The 19,340-nt window shown below is 50.2% G+C and overlaps 1 protein-coding gene across 2 annotated transcripts in view; it reads left to right on the plus strand.

Moving 5' to 3' along the window:
- The window catches only part of LDLRAD3 (low density lipoprotein receptor class A domain containing 3), a 281,818-nt gene that overhangs the window by 98,599 nt on the left and 163,879 nt on the right, over nt 1-19,340 (plus strand). For both annotated transcript variants that reach the window (XM_055142208.1, XM_055142209.1), the window contains exon 2: nt 2,844-2,990. In XM_055142208.1, coding sequence (XP_054998183.1) covers nt 2,844-2,990 — 147 coding nt within the window. The remainder of the gene's footprint in view (nt 1-2,843; nt 2,991-19,340) is intronic.

Consider the following 19,340-nt stretch of genomic DNA (forward strand, 5'->3'; position numbering starts at 1 on the left):
GGGGGAGCTGGGGGGCAAGCACGTGCACACACATACACACACACACACACACGTACATGCACACATACTACACACACATGTATGTGTTAAATGCTGAAGGATATGTGGAATGGGTGGAAGACCCCCCACCGGCCAGAGGGCATTCTCAAGTGGGAGAAAGGGCACACGGAGAGATGAGTAGCATGAAAGACAGGTCACGTTGGGGACCTAGGAGGGTGCTATCTGGAGAGACCCATGGAACCCTTGTCCATCCCCTGTGTCCCCTCGCCCGTCCCTCCCTTTTTCTCCCCCACCTCTCTGAGCATGCTTGGATACTGCCACAGCAGTGAAACCTTTAGTGTCCCCTTGTTTTGACAGCCAGGAGGGAGCCTCCCGCCCCCCAGCTTTCAGCCCTGCCCCCTAGCATGTGGTTTAGGTGTCCGCTGACACGTGTGTATGAATTGCTCCTTTCTGCAGACTCCAGAGATCCAGGAGCTGCGTTGCACCCAGGGGTGCTTCCTCCTTAAACTATGGTTGATGTTCAGCTCCTCCTCGTCTGCGTTGATCACGCTCCTTAGAGCCATGGACGCAGGCCCCTTGGGGGATGGAGTCACCAGCCCCCTCTGCCAGCCCTGCCTTCTGCTTCGCAGCCTTTGAGTCAGTGACCTTGGCATTTCCCAGGCTGGGTGCTGAGGACTCCAGAGCCTGGGGGTGGAGGGTGGGGGTGTCTATTCTCACCCGCTCCAGGAACTCAGCAGGCAGCAGATCATGTCCTCATGGGGGTTTGAGAAGGCCTGAGTTTGAGTTTCCAGGCCATCCTCTCCCCATCCCATTCCAGGCAGGTGGATTTTGTGGGCCAGGGGTCCCGTTTCCTAAAGGGAAAGTGCTTTGTCTCCCGTGGTTTCCACCCAGTTGGGTCAGATTTGTGGGTTCTGTGCTTGGTGGGCCCCGGAGCCAGAGTCCCGGAAGGAGCCTGCATGTTTTCCAGCTAGAAACGTGTTTCGTTCCTGTTGCTGCTGTGGGAATGTGGTTTATAGAAACTCGAGGGTGGAGAGATAATATAGGGCTTAAGACCGTTGCCTAGCACGTGAGTACAGCCGTGGCGCAAGTGCCAATCCTAGCACTGCCCGTGGGAGCACTGCTGCGTGCGGCCAGAAAGAAGATGCAGATGTGTTAATACTTAGGGGTAGTTTTAGGGGCACAACGTTGCTGTCCCACACCCACCACCAAGCTGCCATTGGCCCTCCACAAACTGTCCCTTGGTCCCTCCTCATCTCTCTCTTCCTTTCCCTAGTCACTGTCACTGTCACTGTCATCCCGTATGCTCATTGATTTGTTCGAGCGGGCACCAGTAACGTCTCTCATTGTGCGACTTACTGTTACTGTTTTTGGCATATCCAATACACATGGGTAGCTTGCCAGGCTCTGCCATGCGGGCTCAATACTCTCGATAGCTTGCCGGGGTTCTCCGAGAGGGGCAGAGGAATCGAACTCAGGTCGGTCAAGTGAAAGGCGAACGCCCAACCGCTGTGCTATCGCTCCTTACTTACTTTCCCTAGTAACATAGCTTTTTTTTTTTTTTTTTTTTTTTTTTGCTTTTTGGGTCTGCTATCGCCCCAGCTCCGTAGTAGCTCTGAGATCAGAGCCAGAGGGTTTATTTCCTTTGGCCCTATCTAATCCCTGTCCTTGTTTCTTTATATCCTACATATGAGCAATAGATTCTGGCATTTATCCTTCTCCCTGTGACTTGTGATTCCTCTAGTTCCATCGAAGTTGTAGTAAACGAGAAATTGTCATCTTACCGCCAAGTCCTATTCCATCATGCACCGTCTCTATCCACTTAACTGTTGTTGGGCGCATGGGCTGTTTCCATATCTGGCTATTCATTCTGCTGCAGTGTACACCATAGGGGTGTGCCTGGTTTTTGTATTTTCTTTTTTCTTTATTTAGTCCATGTTTTTGTATTCTTGGGATAGATGCTAAGGAATGTGTGTGTGTGTGTGTGTGTGCGCGCGCGCGCGTGCACACTCATGGGGGAGGGGGAAATCTGTGGATCCTATGGAAATTCTACTTTCAATATTTTGAGAAGTCTCCAGAGTGTTTTCCATCAAAGCTGAACCAGTTTCGAGTTCTACCAGCAGTGGTTGCCCACCAGCACTGTGCAATCTGGGCCCCAGGCACGGGCCGTTCCTTACTTCTGACAGCCTGGAAGGAATGACAGCTCTTTACAATCAATTAATCTATTTTTTGATAAGGATATACATGAATAGTCAAAGCTGGAGAGATAGTATAGTGGATACGGCAGTGGCCTTGCAAATGGTCAACCTGGGTTTGATCCTTGGCACCTTCTATGTTCTTCTGGGCCCTGCCAGGAGTGATCTCTGAGCACAGAGCCAAGAGTAAGCTGAGAGGTCTACTGGGTGTGAGCTGAAAACAAATTTAAAAAAAAAAGAAAAGACTTCTAGCATTGGACTGGAGAGAGAACACAATGAATAGGAGCTTGCCTTGCACACACGGCCAACCCTGGTTTGATCCCGACACCCTGTACCATCCCCCAAATCTGTACTCAGGAGCGATCCCAGAATATAGAGCCAGTTGTGAACCCTGAGCACAGCCAGGCGTGCACCCCTCAAAGAAATTAACTCCTGAGCACCTGTGGATACCAGGCCCGCACATTTTCCCATTTAGTCTGTGCGGGATCCGGGAGGCCTCGGTGGTGGTGGTGGTGGGGTGGGGGATGATGAGTTCCTTCCCCAGGTGAAAAAACAAAAATGATGTACAAGGAGCTGAAGGTACTGAAGGGCTTATCTGGGGTCCCCGCCTCCGTGGGTTGTGTGCTCACCTCCCCCTCCCCTTCCTCCTAGAGAGCCAGCTGCTCCCCGGGAACAACTTCACCAATGAGTGCAACATCCCGGGCAACTTCATGTGCAGCAACGGGCGGTGCATCCCGGGCGCCTGGCAGTGTGACGGGCTCCCCGACTGCTTCGACAAGAGCGACGAGAAGGAGTGCCGTGAGTGGCCGGCCTGGGCTGCAGCGGGCGAGAGTGGGGGGTGGGTGGGCAGCTGGGTTGGCAGCGCCTGTTCTGGCCCTGGCTCTGGCCCACAGGGCCCGGCTGGCTGCAGGCTCGTGGGTGCTCTGGTCATGTCCTCCGTGCCAGAGCAGAAAGGGAATCTGGGCAGGGATGCCACCGACTTTAGGGGCACGCGGCCTGCCACCCCTCCGGACGCTGTCTACCCCCACCCTGGTATGCTGATGGCCTTTACATGACGGAGGAGGAATCTGAGACTCCCAGTGGAGAAGCGGCTCCATAATCTCCCAGCTGGCACGCAGCACGCTTGGCACTCACACCCAGAGCCGCATGACTCCCGGGCCCTGCTGGCAGCCACGTGCATGTCTTCTCCAGTGTGGGCTGGTCTTGATGGTCTGATCAGGGGTTGCCATGCATCTCTTGTCATAGGGAGCTGACTCGGAACAGATCGTCTTGTTGGCCCATGCACGGTACTTCTTTGCACTGCTTGGGGGGCCACGAAACGTGGCTTCCACTATTCACCCGTTCCACTGATCTTGGATGTCCGTTGGTGCAGTTTGCCCATGCGGGGCACACACATTGGATACAGATGGTCTATGGATTCTTGTGTGTGGGGCCGTATCTGAAACCCACGGATACTGAGGGACAGCTGTACTCAGGATTTGGAGTCATAGGCAAGATGTTGATTATGGGGGGGCGTGGAAAAGGTGGCATCAGTACCCCTAACCCGCAGAGCGCACAGACCAAATCAGTATACAAGAGGGGGTCCTGATGGTAACAGGGCAAAGTGTCATACACTCTTTGGCACGGTCATTGTCACAGGGATGCATGGCTCAGCGGCCTGCTGTGGTTTTACATTTGAGATTCGTGGCCACGTGGCCATTAGTTGGTCTCACGATCATTGCTTCGTGAGGTTTCCTACATAGCTGCAGGGAAACCTAACTGTTGTCCTCCTTCTTAGTGGCTATTTAAATCCCTTGCTGTTTGACTTCCGCTGAGCTCAGTGATGTGAGGCGGTTGAGAAGCTTCTTTCTACCCAGAAGACAGAAATACACACGGGTGTCAGCCGGAGTCAGCATGAGCCCGGCCCCCTCCAGGCTCACAGCTGGACCATCTTTCCAGCGGCATCTTGGAATGGCCTGTTTCACTCTTGGCATCACCTCGACATCCTCTGTCAAAAGAGGAAATTCGGGCCTCTGTGTCTGTGGAGAAATGTCTGGCTCTGTGGGGCAACTTGAGAACTGAAGGAAGAGAGTGAAGGGGCTTGCGGGGAGAGGCGAGGAGAGGCGAGAGAGCGTTGGCCTTTGAAAAGTCATCCACTTAAAAACAACAGGAAGGAAAGGCTTCTTGCCCTGTCCCAGGGGAGAAAGAAGATTCCAGAAAGGTTGTCGGAGCAGCTGTTTTGTACCTGCACCAAGGGAAGGATTTGCTAAGACAGGAAGCAACTAGTAACCACGAAGGTAATACTATCCCGTCTTGCAGGCAGGACAACGGGGAGGAGGAAACAAGCAGAATCACACAGGAGCCTTTGTCCCCTCATTGGAAAATCACCACCGGCCTCTTCCTCGAATCCTGGGGATTTGTGCTCACTCTCCCCCCGGTTGTAATCCCTTTGTTTTGATGACTCTGGAGAAGGGACCCAGGCCCCTTGCAAACAAAACACATGTTCAAAACACTAATCCACACCTCTGGTTGTTACACACACACACACACACACACACACACACACACACATGTAAGTATGTATGTATGGGCTGGAGTGATAGCACAGCGGTTGGGCATTTGCCTTTCATGTGGCCGACCCGAGTTCGATTCCTCCGCCCCTCTCGGAGAGCCCAGCAAGCTACCGAGAGTATCACGCCCGCACGGCAGAGCCTGGCAAGCTACCTGTGGCGTATTGGATGTGCCAAAAACAGTAACAATAAGTCTCTCAATGAGAGACGTTACTGGTGCCCGCTCAAACAAATCAATGAGCAACGGGAGGACAGTGACATTATATGTATGAATATATATATATATATGTATATATTTTTTTTAGGTAACATTTTCAACATTTTAATGTTTTTCTAGGTTCTGTTTGTTTCTTTGTGCAGTTCCCTTTCTCCTGGATGCTGAAATGAGTCCACTTGGGAAACATCATGTAGTTGCGCACGATTTGGCATGCACGGGTGTTGCCAGATTTTCCTATCTTCAAGCTAATGTCTGCTGCTGAGAACTTGAGGGTGGGCATGATTGCCCCTCATTTATATCAGAAGACTCGATTCTCAGTAAGAGGAAGTGCTGGGTGGAAGGAAGGGATCCTTTGCATCTCTCCGTACAGACGTGCCCACATGCTCTGCTGGGGGCTTGCCCTGGCGCATACTCTCTCTGTCTGGCACTGTGTGAGGCTCTGGCTTTATTTCACTCTTGCTCACGGTGGGTATCTTTCAAAGCACGGGGTTTTCCTGGTTGATAGTTGCCAACAGCAGGGCAGTGATGTCGGTGCCTGGTTTGCATGTCAGAGTCTGAGTTGGATCCCTGGCACCACAAAAAAATTTAGCTAGCATATTGTTGTTGGGAGAGCCGAGTCGAGAGAAACTTCTAAGATCTCAGAGAAAGGACGAATGGAGAGGTTACTGAGCCCGCTCGAGAAATCGACGATTAACGGGATTTCGTGATCGTGATTGTTATTATTATTGTTGTTGTTGTGGGTGCAGAGGCACTCCTGGCTGTGCTCAGGGATTACTCCTGGTTCTGTGCTCAGGGACCAGTTCTGATGGTATGCAGAGGATCATATATGGTGCCACGGATGAAACTATGGGTAAGTGCATACGAAGCAAGTACTCCGTACTATCTGTCCAGCGCAATAGTAACACTTTTTTGGGTGTGCTTTTTGGGTTAAACACCCGGTGACTCCCGGCTCTGCACTCAGGAATTACTTCTGGCAGTGCTCAGGGGACCATAGGGGATGCCGGAGATTGAACTTGGGTCAGCCACATGCAAACAAATGCTCTACCTGCTATACTATCTGCCCCCTCCGACAGCAGTAGTTTTTAGTTTTCAGTTTTCCCTCCCTCCCCTCTCCTTGCAGTGACTGGGTTGCACATCACTGAGGTTGTGGTGCCTCCCCAGCCTCTCTCACTTGCAGCTGCAGTGTTCAGGCTCACATGTTTGGCTGGAGAGCTTCTCTGTCTCCCTGGGGGTCTGCAGATAGCAGGGCTGCTGATAATGTAGTCGATGCATGTGGGCCGTGCCAGGGATTGGAATCGTAGCCTCATATCCCCGAGCCATCCTTTGCATCCTCTGAGCCCCTAATTTTACAGTTTTTCAGATGAATCTAGTAAGGTGGAATGTTTTGCCATTCCCTTAGGTTCTGGCTGTATTTTTAACTTGGTGAAATCTCTTTTGATGGGTTAGAATTAACTTGCAGTGGGTTAAGTCATGACTTTGGTGCCTGAGGAATCTGGAAAACCTGCTCTTTAGAGGTTTGTTTTTTTAAAAATGGAATTTTTTAAAAACCCAATTTTTTAATTTTAGAAACTGTGATTTACAATGTTGGAAACAAGTCTCCTTTTTTTTTTTTTTTTTTGAGCCAGTCTGAGTGCATTTCTTGGTTACAAGAATACTCTAAATGATCATTCTGTCCAAATAACTCTTTAGGGGAATGATAAAATATGATTTTTGCTTGTTTTTGCTGTGGTCAGGGGGTGGGGGGAGCATCTCTAAAGCAGTGCTCAGGGGGTCACTCCCAGTGATAACCAGTCAACTGGGCCAGAGGTTTTGACACCAGGACCTGAGGATGCAAAGCTACTCGGGCTTCACAGTGCTGGCGACCGCCTGGACCTCCTGACAGTGCTTGGGGACCACAAGGACCACACCTGGTGATGCTTTTGGGAGAGTCCAGGAATACCCCCAGAGATGCACAGGTTCCAGGCATCAAACTGGGCTCCCACATGTGCCACATGCCTGCCCCTATTCCTTGTCCTATCTCTCCAGCCCCTAAGGATCCATTTTAATCTCATGTTTTAAATTTTTTAAAAAATTATTTAATCACTGTGGTTTACAAAAGTGTTTACAATACACTTGTCAAAGACTTTTGATGTTCCAACACCAATCCCACCACCAAGAGTGACCTACTCTCTCCCACTGTCCCCATTTTCACAGCCATCCTCAAGCCTTCCCTCTTTGCAGCCACACAGTAATTTATTTTACGTTGCTTGTTAACCACAGAAATGGCTAATGGCATTATTAAAATTGCTTCAGTAAAAGGGAAAATGTGTGAAAATTGTTTTATCTTACCGTGGGATCATTAAGTCCTTGTCTGAAGACTTACTAAGCTGCTTGCTGCTAGTTGAGCCGTCTGTGTTAATTGTCTTTATTTACTGAGCTTAGCTGACTTCTGTGTTACTTTCTTGTTTAATTTGGTGTGCTGCTACTGGGCTGTCAGTGATATGGAATTCAGTGGTGTCATGCGGCTGCATATGTGACCTCATGGTCCTGAACCTTCAGGATCTGTAAAACAGGCTGATGAGTTGACGTGCTGGTAGCTGTGGAAGGTGGGTGTGACTGCCAGGGCTTCCGGAAAGACCGAGGGTTTTGGGGGAACACTGTCTGCCCCAACTTCCAGAAGTCCCCAGAGTTTTCAGCCTGAAAACTGATATGCCTGGAATTTTTTACAGCTTAATGTCTCTGCAGATACTAGTTGAGAAGCAGTGGATTTGGGACATTCACATGGCGGCAGCTGTTAGAGTGTGGGTGCAGCTGCCAGGGCTTCAGCAGGGTCGGGGCTCAGCCTGCCCCCACTCCAGAAGCTGCCCAGCGTTTTCAGCTGGGAATTTCAGCCGCTTGGTTTGCATCTCCTTAGAGATTAAGTGGAGCAGGTCCAGTGGAGGAGCTGACATGGCGGTGGCTGTGGGCCACCTAAAGCTCCATTTTTAAGAACAAGGTGGGGGGCTGGAGCAATAGCACAGCAGGTAGGGCATTTGCCTTTCACGTGGCCGACCTGGGTTCGATTCCCAGCATCCTATATAGTCCCCTGAGCAGTGCCAGGAGTAATTCCTGAGTGCAAAGCCATGAGTAACCCCTGTGCATTGCTAGGTGTGACCCGAAAAGCAAAAAAAAAAAGAAAAACCAAAGTAGAGCTCTCACTGAAGAACTGTCCTGACTACAGCAGTGGCCTGCATTCCCTGAGTTCCTGCTGAGCGGCACCATTCCAGAACTTTCTAGAGTTCCTTTAACTCGGCTGCTTGTCATGAGTCTCCTGAGGAAGGGAGTGTTTTATGTCCAGAGAAGGAAACTGAGGCACGGAGTGATGACCAGAGGGTGTGTCTTCACGGTCTTCCTTCATCAGAGACCCTCCGTGGCGGGGTTAGTCTTTCCAACACACATCTGCTCTACTGCTGAATAGAAACAGACGGGATCATACACCACCACAAAACCCCACTATTGCATAATCCTTACCCTGTTTTCAAGTAATACTGACACCCCCCAAAAAAGGAAGCTTCATAGAATAATTGTGCCCCTCTCCTTTTTTGGCAAATGAATTTGGCATAAAATAGTGATGATTATGTAGCATCTTGCCATCACTTTAAAAAAATAAAAAGCTTTCAATACCTCTCCGCAAGGCAGAACCTGGCAAGCTACCTGTGGCGTATTCAACATGCCAAAAAGAGTAACAATAAGTCTCACAATGAGATGTTACTGGTATCCGCTGGAACAAAATCAGTGAGCAACAGGATGACAGTGACAGTCAATACCTCTATTGCAAACTACAACACCCAAAAGAAGAGAGAACAAAAGGGAATGCCCTGCCACAAAGGCAGGGTGGGGTGGTGGGGGAGGGGGTGGGGGTGGTGGGAGGGATACTGGGATCATTGGTGGAGGAGAATGGGCACTGGTGGAAGGATGGGTAAATGATCACAGTATGAGTGAAATGCAAAAGCAAGTCATAAGTTTGTAACTGTACATCACAGTGGTTCTCTAATAAAAATTTTTTTTTAAAAAAAGCCTTAAAAAACGTGGGTGATGTTTTACTGTGTCGCAGTGTCTCAAATGGGTATTAATCCCGTGAGTCTCTGAACCATTTTGCTCACAGCACTTCAATCACTGCTTCTCGCTGTAATAAAAAAGCAGTAGCCCATGCTTCCCGGAGCACACAGGTGACCTGAAAAGCAGGGCTTTCGGGTCTTCTCCCAGTGCTGAGCGGGGGTTTGAGCTGCCCCCTCTCCCTTGGAGTCAAATGAGGATGAGATTGTGAATGTTTCAGAACCATATCACAAGGTGGCTCCTTTTCTTTGCTTGGAAAATTGTAATGGAGCAGAGAGATAGTACGTGGGATAAGGCACTTGCTTTGCATGCAGCCAGCTCCCATTTGATCTCTGGCACTGCATAACAGTCCCCCGAGCACTGCCAAGAGTTTGTGATCCCTGAGCAGCGCCAGGTGTGTTTCCAAAAGAAACACAAGTTATCCAAAACTACCTCCGTGCAGGCATACCTTTATGCTGAAGCCTCAGACTTTGGGTTGGCATGCGTGCGTGCATGTGGAGATGGAGAGAGATTCCAGGACCTTGCCAAATAATGTGCGAATGAATCTCCGACTCGAGAGACAGGAAGTACACATTGGAGCTAGGATTTTCTTTGCTTTTAAGAGTCCTTCATCATCCTTTGAGTACACCTTCTAGCTGCTGTGGTCTGATGACAGAAATCGATGAGGTCAGTGGGGAAGGTAGTTTGAAATTAGGATCGCCTAGGGCAAGTCTGGAACCTCTTCCTTCCATCCATCTTCTTTCTTCTGCCTCTAGGTGATGCCACACAGACCCTTCTCTTTGAAACCCGGTGCGACAGGGCAAATGGAGAGATCGGTGGGGAGATTCTTTATTCTGAGCTCTTTTCCTTTCCAAGCAAATTTCACGACTCCAGGATTTCACCAAGGCCCCACTAATGCTCGGCTCACATACAGAAAGCCCAGGGAATCAGGACATTTCCCTAGGATGGAAACAGTTTTGCGTCTTCCTCTCTTAAGGCTGCTCCGGCTTTTCTCCAGGAAGGAGATGATAGCAACGGGCTGTGGTCGGGGTGGGGGAGGGGTGGGGGTGGGGGCACTGGGCTGCCTGTGGGGGGACATGGAATTGAGTTCCTCTGCTCCCCCCTCCTTTCAGTGCTATAAAATGCAAAGCTGTCACAGCATCATTGATGGGGTGTAATTGTACCCCGATCAATGTATTACAGATTCACATGTCCCAACCCCCCCCACCCCAAAGCTGAGGGTGTAATGGTGCTTGGAGACCAGATCTTTACAGCGGTGAATGAATTAAAAAATGAGGTCAGTGCAGTGGGCCCCTCTCCCACTGTTCACATGTCCTTAGAGAAAGCAAATGTCTGGGCACAGAGCTCCCTAATCCCGAGGACGGTATGGGAGAGGCTGAGGAGTGAGGCTTGGCACACACTTTGATTTGGGCCTTTTGGCCTCTGGACTGAGAGGCGATGGTGAGTGGTGGTGTTGGACTCGCCCCCTGGTGGTGCTGGGCCGCCACAGCTCCTGAAGGGAAGCTAGCCTCTGACCCGTGGCCCTGGCTGTTTGGCGAACTGTTTCTTAGTGTTGGCCGTGGCACAGCTCTCGGGCCACATCTGGTGGTGCTCAGGGCTTGCTTCTGGCTCTTCACTTAAGAGTCATTCCTGGCAGGCTCAGGGGACCTGATGGGTGCCAGGGATCGAACCCGAGTCAGCCATCTGCAAAGCAAATGCTTTGCCCACTGTGCTCTGGATGGGTTGGAGTCTGTCCAAAGCTGTGTCTCCGGTAGGCAGCTTAGAACGTGACCACCTTTGTGGCTGGAGCGATAGCACAGCGGGTAAGCCTTACACAGCAGCCAACTCGGGTTCCAAACCCAGCGTCCCCTGTGGTTCCCTGAGCCCACCAGGAGTAAGCCCTGAGCGACTGCTGGATGCGAGTCAGAAACAAAAGCAATAACCGCAAAGAACACAGGCACCTTTGGCAGTGGCATGGTTGGGGTGCAGTTGGTTCAGTGGAAGTCAGCCAGGAGAGGACCGGGGCCACATTCAGAGGTCACTGGTGTTGTTAGGAGAAGACAGAAGGCAGGGAGGCTTGTGGCTACTGAGGCAGAAGCAGAGCCCGTGGCTAGGACTCAAGGACAGACAAGAAGTGACAGTAGTCCCGGCAGCCTAAAGAGGCGGGAGAAGAGCGGAGCTTCTCAGAGGGGGTGTGGCCGGGTGACAGGTTGGTTTTTCTCTCGGTTAAACCAAGCGGTTCATCTCTCCGGTGGTTTAGCGGCTCAGTTGAGGCTTTGTCCTGGGGCCGAGGTGAATCTCTTCTGCAGCGTGTTCTGTTTCTGGCAGGCATTTGTTAAGGGGTAAATTTCAGAAAAATCCAGAAGTCAAACATCAGGACAACAGACTAGCAGTTTAAAGAGTCTCGAGTGGATCATTGGTGGCCAGATGTGTCCACATATTGCTTGAGAGTGAAAACTCCCTTCCTAGCACTCACTGTCCAGAAGAAAAGCAACTCTGTGTGTGTGGGGGGGGGTCTCTTTGTCACAGAATATCCTAGCCATCTCCCCCACATCAGGACCAGTCCTGTGTTCAAGAAGACTTTGGTTCTCCCCCTCCCTAGACTCCATTCTGGCCTTTGTGGCTCTGGAGCCATTGGGTCTCTCTCTGCCCCTCTTCCTTCATGTATACAATAGGAATAATAGGGGCTGAGAGGTAGTACAGTGGTTGGATTTGATCCCTAACGTCACATGGTCCCCTCAGCATCACCAGGTGCATCCCTGGAGGCTTCTGAGCATTTCTGGGGTGGCCTGGATGATCCCTGGCACCACAGGGCTCAAATAGCACCACATCCTCGGGCCCTGGCATTCCATCACTGGCCCAGTTATCTGAGAATCACTGGTCTGGCCCTTTGGCCTCCCAAACACTACTTGCAAGGACCACCCTCACCCTGCCAAAGTAAATAAATAGGGGCTGGAGCGATAATACAGTGGGTGGTAAGATGCTTGTCTTACATGTGCCCGGGTCCCTGGTATCCCATAGAGTCCCCTGAGTGCCACCAGGAGTAATTTCTGAGTGCAGAGCCAGGAGTGAGTCCTGAGCATTGCCAGGCGTCACCCCAACCCTTAAAAATAGATAAGTATAAGTGGGAATCAGTCTGTCTACTCCAGAGGGAGTATTTAAAAATACTTAACACGTAGTATATTCAGGTCACGAGCGCTTCCGAAAGGAGCTGACCTTTGGCGCCGTGGACACTGTCCCGGATGGAGATGAGCTCACTGGCCTGCAGGACACCGCTCTGAGTTACACATGAACTCAGCGCCTGCATGGGAGGCCCGGAGCCGGGCGCTGAGGCAGTACATGCCGGAGATGTGCTGACGGATGAGATTCTCGCAATAACCGCAGACTGACCCCTGCACAGCCCAGCCCACTGCGTTTCCCCGGGGCCCAGCACACACTCTCCCGTCTCTGCCACACCCCTCCCTCGTGACTCACTTGGAGCACCCGAGCCACGGCTGGGAGGGGAGGGAGTCGTGATGAACGGCCCAAAGCTCTTGCGTTCAGGACTGGAGGAAGTCAGCCAGACCTTGAGGCTGGTGCCGCCCGGGAGGAAACACCTATTTGAGTACGGAGTTAAGCCAGCAGGTGCCGGGGTCTCAAGCAGAGAGGCTTTTCAGGGGCTTCCCATTCTGGTGGAGCCCTTGATCTTCCACAACCCCCTACCCCAAGGGCCATTGGCAGTCTGCTCCTGGCTCTGCTGGAGCCCCAGACTGCCCAGCTCTTACGTGGAATCTGATGTGTTCTTCTTCTTCTTTCTTTTTTTTTTTTTTTTTTGCTTTTTTGGTCACACCCGGTGATGCACAGAGGTTGCTCCTGGTTCATGCACTCAGGAATTACACCTGGTGGTGCTCAGGGGGCCATATGGGATGCTGGGAATCGAACCCAGGTCAGCCACGTGCGAGGCAAACGCCCTACCCGCTATGCTATCACTCCAGTCCCTGATGTGTTCTGTTTTAATGTGTTCATAATCTTTTCCGGAGTGGAGTCACACTTCTGCTTCACCTCCCAGCCCTGCTGCTGGTGGCTACTAGCCTCCCAACTTGGAGCCTCAGTTTGTTCATCTGTGAAACAGGATCTGGACGCTAAAGGGGTGTGAGACTCAAATGTGCAGGCTCCTGGGTCTGGCCCGGAGCAGGCCGTGGATGGCGTATGCCTGCCCACCTTTCCCCTGCTCCAGGGATGTCTCGTGACCTGAAAGGAGAGGAGGCCACAGGACTACTGGTTTCAAGGCTTTGGTGCAAGGTCCTGGGGCCTTAGGGCGGACAGAAGATGGTGTAGAGAGGATGCTTCCTGCAGGACTTCAAAGTGAGGGTCTTCGGGAGCGGAGATCCTCTACCCGTTTTTCCCTGTCTCCGGTGATCTGGGGTCACTCCCATAAGCCACCTCCTGCCAGGGCACCGGATAATCTCGTCATCAACCAGATTACATGATTTTTTTCTTCCGGAAGGGAGCAACATGACACCCGCCATAGCCATGCCACCGGATCCCGAACCGGGCTGTTTCTCTCGGGGCACCCCAGAGGGGGGCGAGTGAGAGCCTTCTTCGCCCCAAGGGACCCAGCCCCGGCAGCTGAAAACCTCCACAGCCCAACCGCCGCCATGCTCAAGGCCACTCCACACACAGTGGACATATTCCTGGACCATGCTGCTGTGAATAAGACACTCCCTACCCATTATCCAAGAGCACCACACCATATTTGATGGGGTTCAAATAGTAGGAAACCAGTCATAGAGGGAAATATGTATATATATATATATATATACATATATATATATAAAGCTCACATATATAGAAATATATAGAAAGCTCACATCACTCAACCTTTAACAACGTTAGTGATATCCTACTCACATCACTCAACCTTTAACGATGTTAGTGATATCCTAAAGAATGTCTTAATGGCCCCTGCCAAAATAGAACAATCTTCACACGGTTCTCTCTATGGATACTTTTTTGTAGCATTTTCAGTGGTTTTTCATAACAGACAATACAAAATATATCATTTCTGTTGTGCTTTGAGACAGCGATTGGGGCTTGGGGTGGAAACATCCCAAATATGGTGGTGGGAAGGTGTAAATGGTGGTGGGATTGGTGTTTGAATATGAAATGTAATCAAATCTTGTGAACTACCTTATAAAACAAAAAATTAAAAATACTGAAAAAAAAAACAAAAGCAAAGTGAGGGTCTGGGCCCACTGGCTCACCGACACTGTGATGGGTGGGGGCAGCACCTTAGACCGAAGTGCCAGCTCCCTTCCATGAACTGTTCTCAGAAGGCAGAGCCCGGGGCCCTGAGAGAGTCCCGAGAGATGATTCCAGGAGGCTCCCCAGGAATGGGCGTTGTGCCAGCCCCAGGCTTCTGGGTGCCTTTTGAAAACCCCACAAGTTGAGCTTAATCACACCGGGGGGTCCCAGCGCCCTCTCCTGGAGCCAGAATGGCATCCCCCGATTCTCGATCTAGGGGGAACGGGCAGGTGTATGTCGATCTAGGGGAACGTGGCCGCAGAAGCAAAGTGGGCATTTGCCAGTGGTCTTTTTTCATCTGGCTGCGGAACAGCCTTCCCTGAAGCCACTAAAGCCGCTTTCTGGAGAGTTGAGATGTATTTGGGCTTCACACACTCCTGTGTGGGCGTCATTTGAATCCTGTCCTGGGTGGGGGGTTGGTGAGAGGGAGACGTGGAGGCACTGGCCAGAAACTCCACCAAGCGGGTCCCTCTGGTTTCCTGCGCCCACTCCCAGCTGATGTGTCCCACCAGATGCTGCTTTTTCTCTAAAGCCACCGTGGAAATACACATGGTGTCGCCAGCCAAGAAGTGTGTGCACGGAGGCACCTTTGAGTCTCCTTTCAGATCCCTTCTCTGTACAAGCAGCAGCCTCCCTCTCGTCCAGCCTCCGGCCTTCCAGAAAGCTCCATTATGGGGGGCAGGGCGCCCTGTGTTTGAGTGCTGGGCCGAGTCTGTCCGGGCTGCACACACTCTTCACGCAGGCCTTGGCCACAGCCGCACAGTGTAGTCAGTGGTAACTGCCTCCATAATTGCCAATAAAATTTAAAGGGCTGCAAAATCACAGAACATCAAAAAAAAAAAAATTTTTTTTTCCTGGCACATCCAAACCAGTCTTGCTGCTTCCAGCTAGACTGTGACTTTCTTGTCTTTTCTCTCTTCTTCTACATGCAGACTTGCCCTTTCATCTCCCACACAGCTAGTTTGCAGTGACTATCTGATGGTCTTGTTTTGCTGCTTTTTTTTAAAAAAAATTCTGAAATGGGGCAGAGAGATGGTATAGCTGATTAGGCACTTACTTGCCTTGCATATGGTCAGTCCGCTCTGGCTCAGGCCACCACACATGGTCTCCCAAGCACTGCCAGAAGAGATCCCTGAGCACAGAGCCCAGAGTAATTCCTAAACACTGCTGGGGGTGTCTCCCCAATAAAAAAAATAATAGGTAAAAAATTTTTGAGATAGATGAATAAATGATAGTTTTATAAAAGGTGATGTGTATTCTTTACAACATGTAGCCAGAATGATTCTTCTGGTAGAAATATCCAAGGACATGTTTTCTGATGACTCAGAGGAGAGGGGGTAGGTAGGCAACCTTTGAGGTCAAAGCTGAATGATGTGCTATCTTTCAGAAAATATTTCAGCAACTTTGACTTTGGTTTCTACTTTTCTTAAATCTCTGAAAGAGGTGACTGTTCAAAACACCAGGCACTAGGGCTGGAGAGATAATGCAGCACATAGGGCACTTGTCTTGCACTCAGCCAATCTGGGTTGAACCCTCAGCACCCCACATGATCCCCTGAGCCAGGTGTGACCCCTGACAACAGCCAGGGGTAAGCCCTCAGCCAAGTGTGGCCTCCGACCCATACACAGAAATGTCTGGTATGTCTTCGGGCCTAAGTGACCATCAGCTCTTCTTCCCATTACCTCAGGGGAGTTGGGGGTCCTCTTCCCATTACCCCAGAAGAGCTTGGGATCCTCTTTCTGTAACCCTAGGAGAGAGTTCAGGATCCTTTTCCCATGACACCAGGAGAGTTCAAGTTTGGAACCTTCCTACCGTTAATCCTAGGCAAGAGTTTGGATCAATTTCCTGTTATCGTGAAAAATTTGGGATCATGTCCTGTTACCCTGAGACCATTGCTTAGACAGCAGGGCAGACCTGGACTTGGCAGCAGACAGTTTCTAAGTGATGCCATCGAGATCTTTCTTCAGTGCCTTTGACCTTGCCCATGGTCATTGACCTTAGCCATCACCCATGCACTGTTCAGAGCCGGGGCTTTGGCAGTTATCATAGGGGGCTACGTGGAACATCTCCAAGAAGTTAAGGATCACTCTCTCTGCAGTCATTCTAGTGCTGGCAACCTAGCCTGCCCTCAGACAAGGCCCCGGACTTGGTTCCCCACCAAATCTAAGTCTTGCCTTTGCTTGAGGGGTGTTTCAGAAGGAAACAGCCTGCGGATTATACAACCATGCTCCGATGCAGACCAACTCTTGGCAAGTGTGAAGGATTACGAAAACAATACATATGTGAAACACTCTTTCCTGCTCTCTCTGACGTTCTGGCTCTTATGCCAGGTTTTCCCCTCATGTTCTGCATTTCAAAAATATTTTGTTTTTCGTTCCAGACAGTGGGAGTACAAAGGCAGATTTGTTTCATCACTTAATTTGCTAATTCTGCCAGATTTTTTTTTTCTCCCGCCAAGCAGCAGTCCTCCTTAAAGTCTCATATTTAAGACTGACCTTTTGCAAAATTACATAGGAGCAGGATCATATTTACTCTGTGTATGACTGAGAGGACAGGAATAAAATCAAAACAAAGCAGTTTATAAAGTGAAACAGTGCCTCTGTGAGAGAGGGCAGGCTGGTGCACTGCGGCATAGCAGGGGCACACAACAGATCCCTTTTCTCTTCTTGACTGTCTGTGGAACATAAGGCTTGAGATTTTTACTTTTCTGAGCCTGCCTTTAAACTGTGAAGCAAAAACTGGCCTTCCGGACATTTTCCCAGAGATCACTAGTTATTTACAAGATTCACATCCGTGGGTTTGCTGACTCCCTGTGGATGGAAATACAGAATTGCGAAGCATCAGTAGAGGCTGCTGCTTAAAAGGAATGAGGATGGATGGATGATGGATGGATGGATGGATGGATGGATGGATGGATGGATGGATGGATGGATAATTGATAGAGGGATAACAGATAAATGGGTAATGGATGGATGGTTAATGAATGAATGGATGAATTGGTAGTGAATGGATGGATAGTGAGTGGATGGGTGGTTGGATGGGTAACGAATGGATGGATGGTTTGATGGAGGGCTCAGTGGATGAATTGATGAAGGAGAAGGACATCTAATTCTATAAATCAGATCCTCTCTGGAAGCCTCTGCTCTTCTGGGCTGATGCCCCTCATTCCTGTTCCTGCTGCCGTTCTCTACCTTTGACTTGTTTATAAGCAGGTACACGTACAGGGGATAGCTTCTATCTTCCAGATGACTCAGAGGTTGCAGAGTAGCCTAGAAAAGCCCTGCGTAGAGCTTGTTCACTGTTACCACACCAAAGACCGTCAGCCATTGGCACCTGGAAGATGCTTAGTGCACATCTGTTGAGTGAACCAATGAAAACAATAACTCTTTACAGGGACTTTGGGGCAAAGGGCAAATCTCTCTCAAACTGCTGTTCTCTCAGAGCTGTTCCTTCCCCGCCCCCTTCCCCCCACCCCCAGGGAGTTAGTTGAACTTGCTGAGCAGGAATGGGATTTCTTCTGCCTCTAACACCTGTGCATCGGAACACACACACACACACACACACACACACACACACACACACACACACAGGATTTTTCTCAGGCTTGCAAAGGTCTGACTGACTTGTTCTCAATGCTTGATCTCATAGCCCTTCGTATATATCCCCTGCTCCTAATTTCTCCTTATTAGTCCTATTTCTGAGAGCAAAATAATCCTCAAGTTTCTCTTTCTTCCCTGGGCTTCGGAGGCTGTGACCTCTGAAAGAGCCCTTTCCTCTTTTGAAGCCTCCGCAGAGATGCCTAAGATCATCAGCTCAGTCATCATACCCTGATATTTTGCTTGGATTTAAAGACAAAAGGCCGGGGCTAATGAGGCGCTTTCATGTTGAGGAGCAGAGGGGGCCTGGCCATTACGATGGCTTCCCCATCGGATTCTGGGCTTGTCGGGACTCTCACTGTGCTTAGCTCAGCCACCCGAGCTTGGCAGGCAGTACACTGTCTTTCCCCCAGCTCAGTCTGCACAGCTTTGCTGCCTGTGTAGACAGCAGAAAGCAGAAAGCTAGTAAATGTCACTAGCCGGTGTCCTTCCCGGGTAGCAGGCATTGCTACAGAGACCCAGCTGTTGCCGTAAACATCTTGGTTCTTCTGGCGTTATCTGCAAAGTGACTTGGTCTTCTCCAAGCCCTCTTCCAACTCTGGGTGTTTGTGATTTAAGATAGATGGGATTGAGGCTTAGCACAGGAGGTAAGGCACGTACCTTGTATGCAGCCCACCTAGTTCCATCTTCGGCGTTGCATATGGACTCCATAGCATAGTCAGGGGTCACTCTTGAGGCAGGAATAGCCCCTGAGCACCACCTGGTTTGGCCAAATCCTCCAACCCCAAATAAAGGTCAAACGGGTCTAGAGCGATTCATTCTCTGGCACCTCATATGGTGGTATGGTGGCAGATGTCCAAGCCCTGCCAGGAAAGATCCTTGAACACAGGATCTTTGAGCACAGAGCCAGGAGTCAGTCCTGAGCACCACTAAGTGTAGGCTAAAAAACAAATAAAAATAGAAGTAAAACAAAGACCTTCCTTTGTAAAATCACAAGATGTTCTCCTGGTACCTGGACGCACACATGCAGATTAGGGTTAGGCAGGTTTTGGTTTGAGAGTAATAACAGAAACCTTGTGTGAATGTGTCATGAAGCCCTGGAATCAGACTTTGGAACTTTTGTTTTATTTCATTTTATTTTTGTTTGGGGGGCCACACCAGGAGGTGCTTAGGGGTAACTTCTTGGCTCTGCACTCAGGAATTACTCCTGGCAGTGCTTGGGGGAACCATATGGGATGTTGGGGATTGAACGTGGTCGGCCTCAGTACAAGGCAGACGTCCTCCTCATGGTACTGTCTCTCTAACCCCAGACTTTGGAGCTTTTAATTAATATTCCCACCTTAAAGATGAGGTGCTGAGGCTTGAAGAATCTCAGGTTCTTGGGTGGTTGAAGGCTGACCAGTGAATTAACTTCCGCTCCAGGGAACAGGTTGACCTTTCTGCTCAGCTG

Source organism: Sorex araneus, chromosome 6, assembly GCF_027595985.1.
Source record: "Sorex araneus isolate mSorAra2 chromosome 6, mSorAra2.pri, whole genome shotgun sequence".
Classification (NCBI taxonomy): domain Eukaryota; kingdom Metazoa; phylum Chordata; class Mammalia; order Eulipotyphla; family Soricidae; genus Sorex; species Sorex araneus.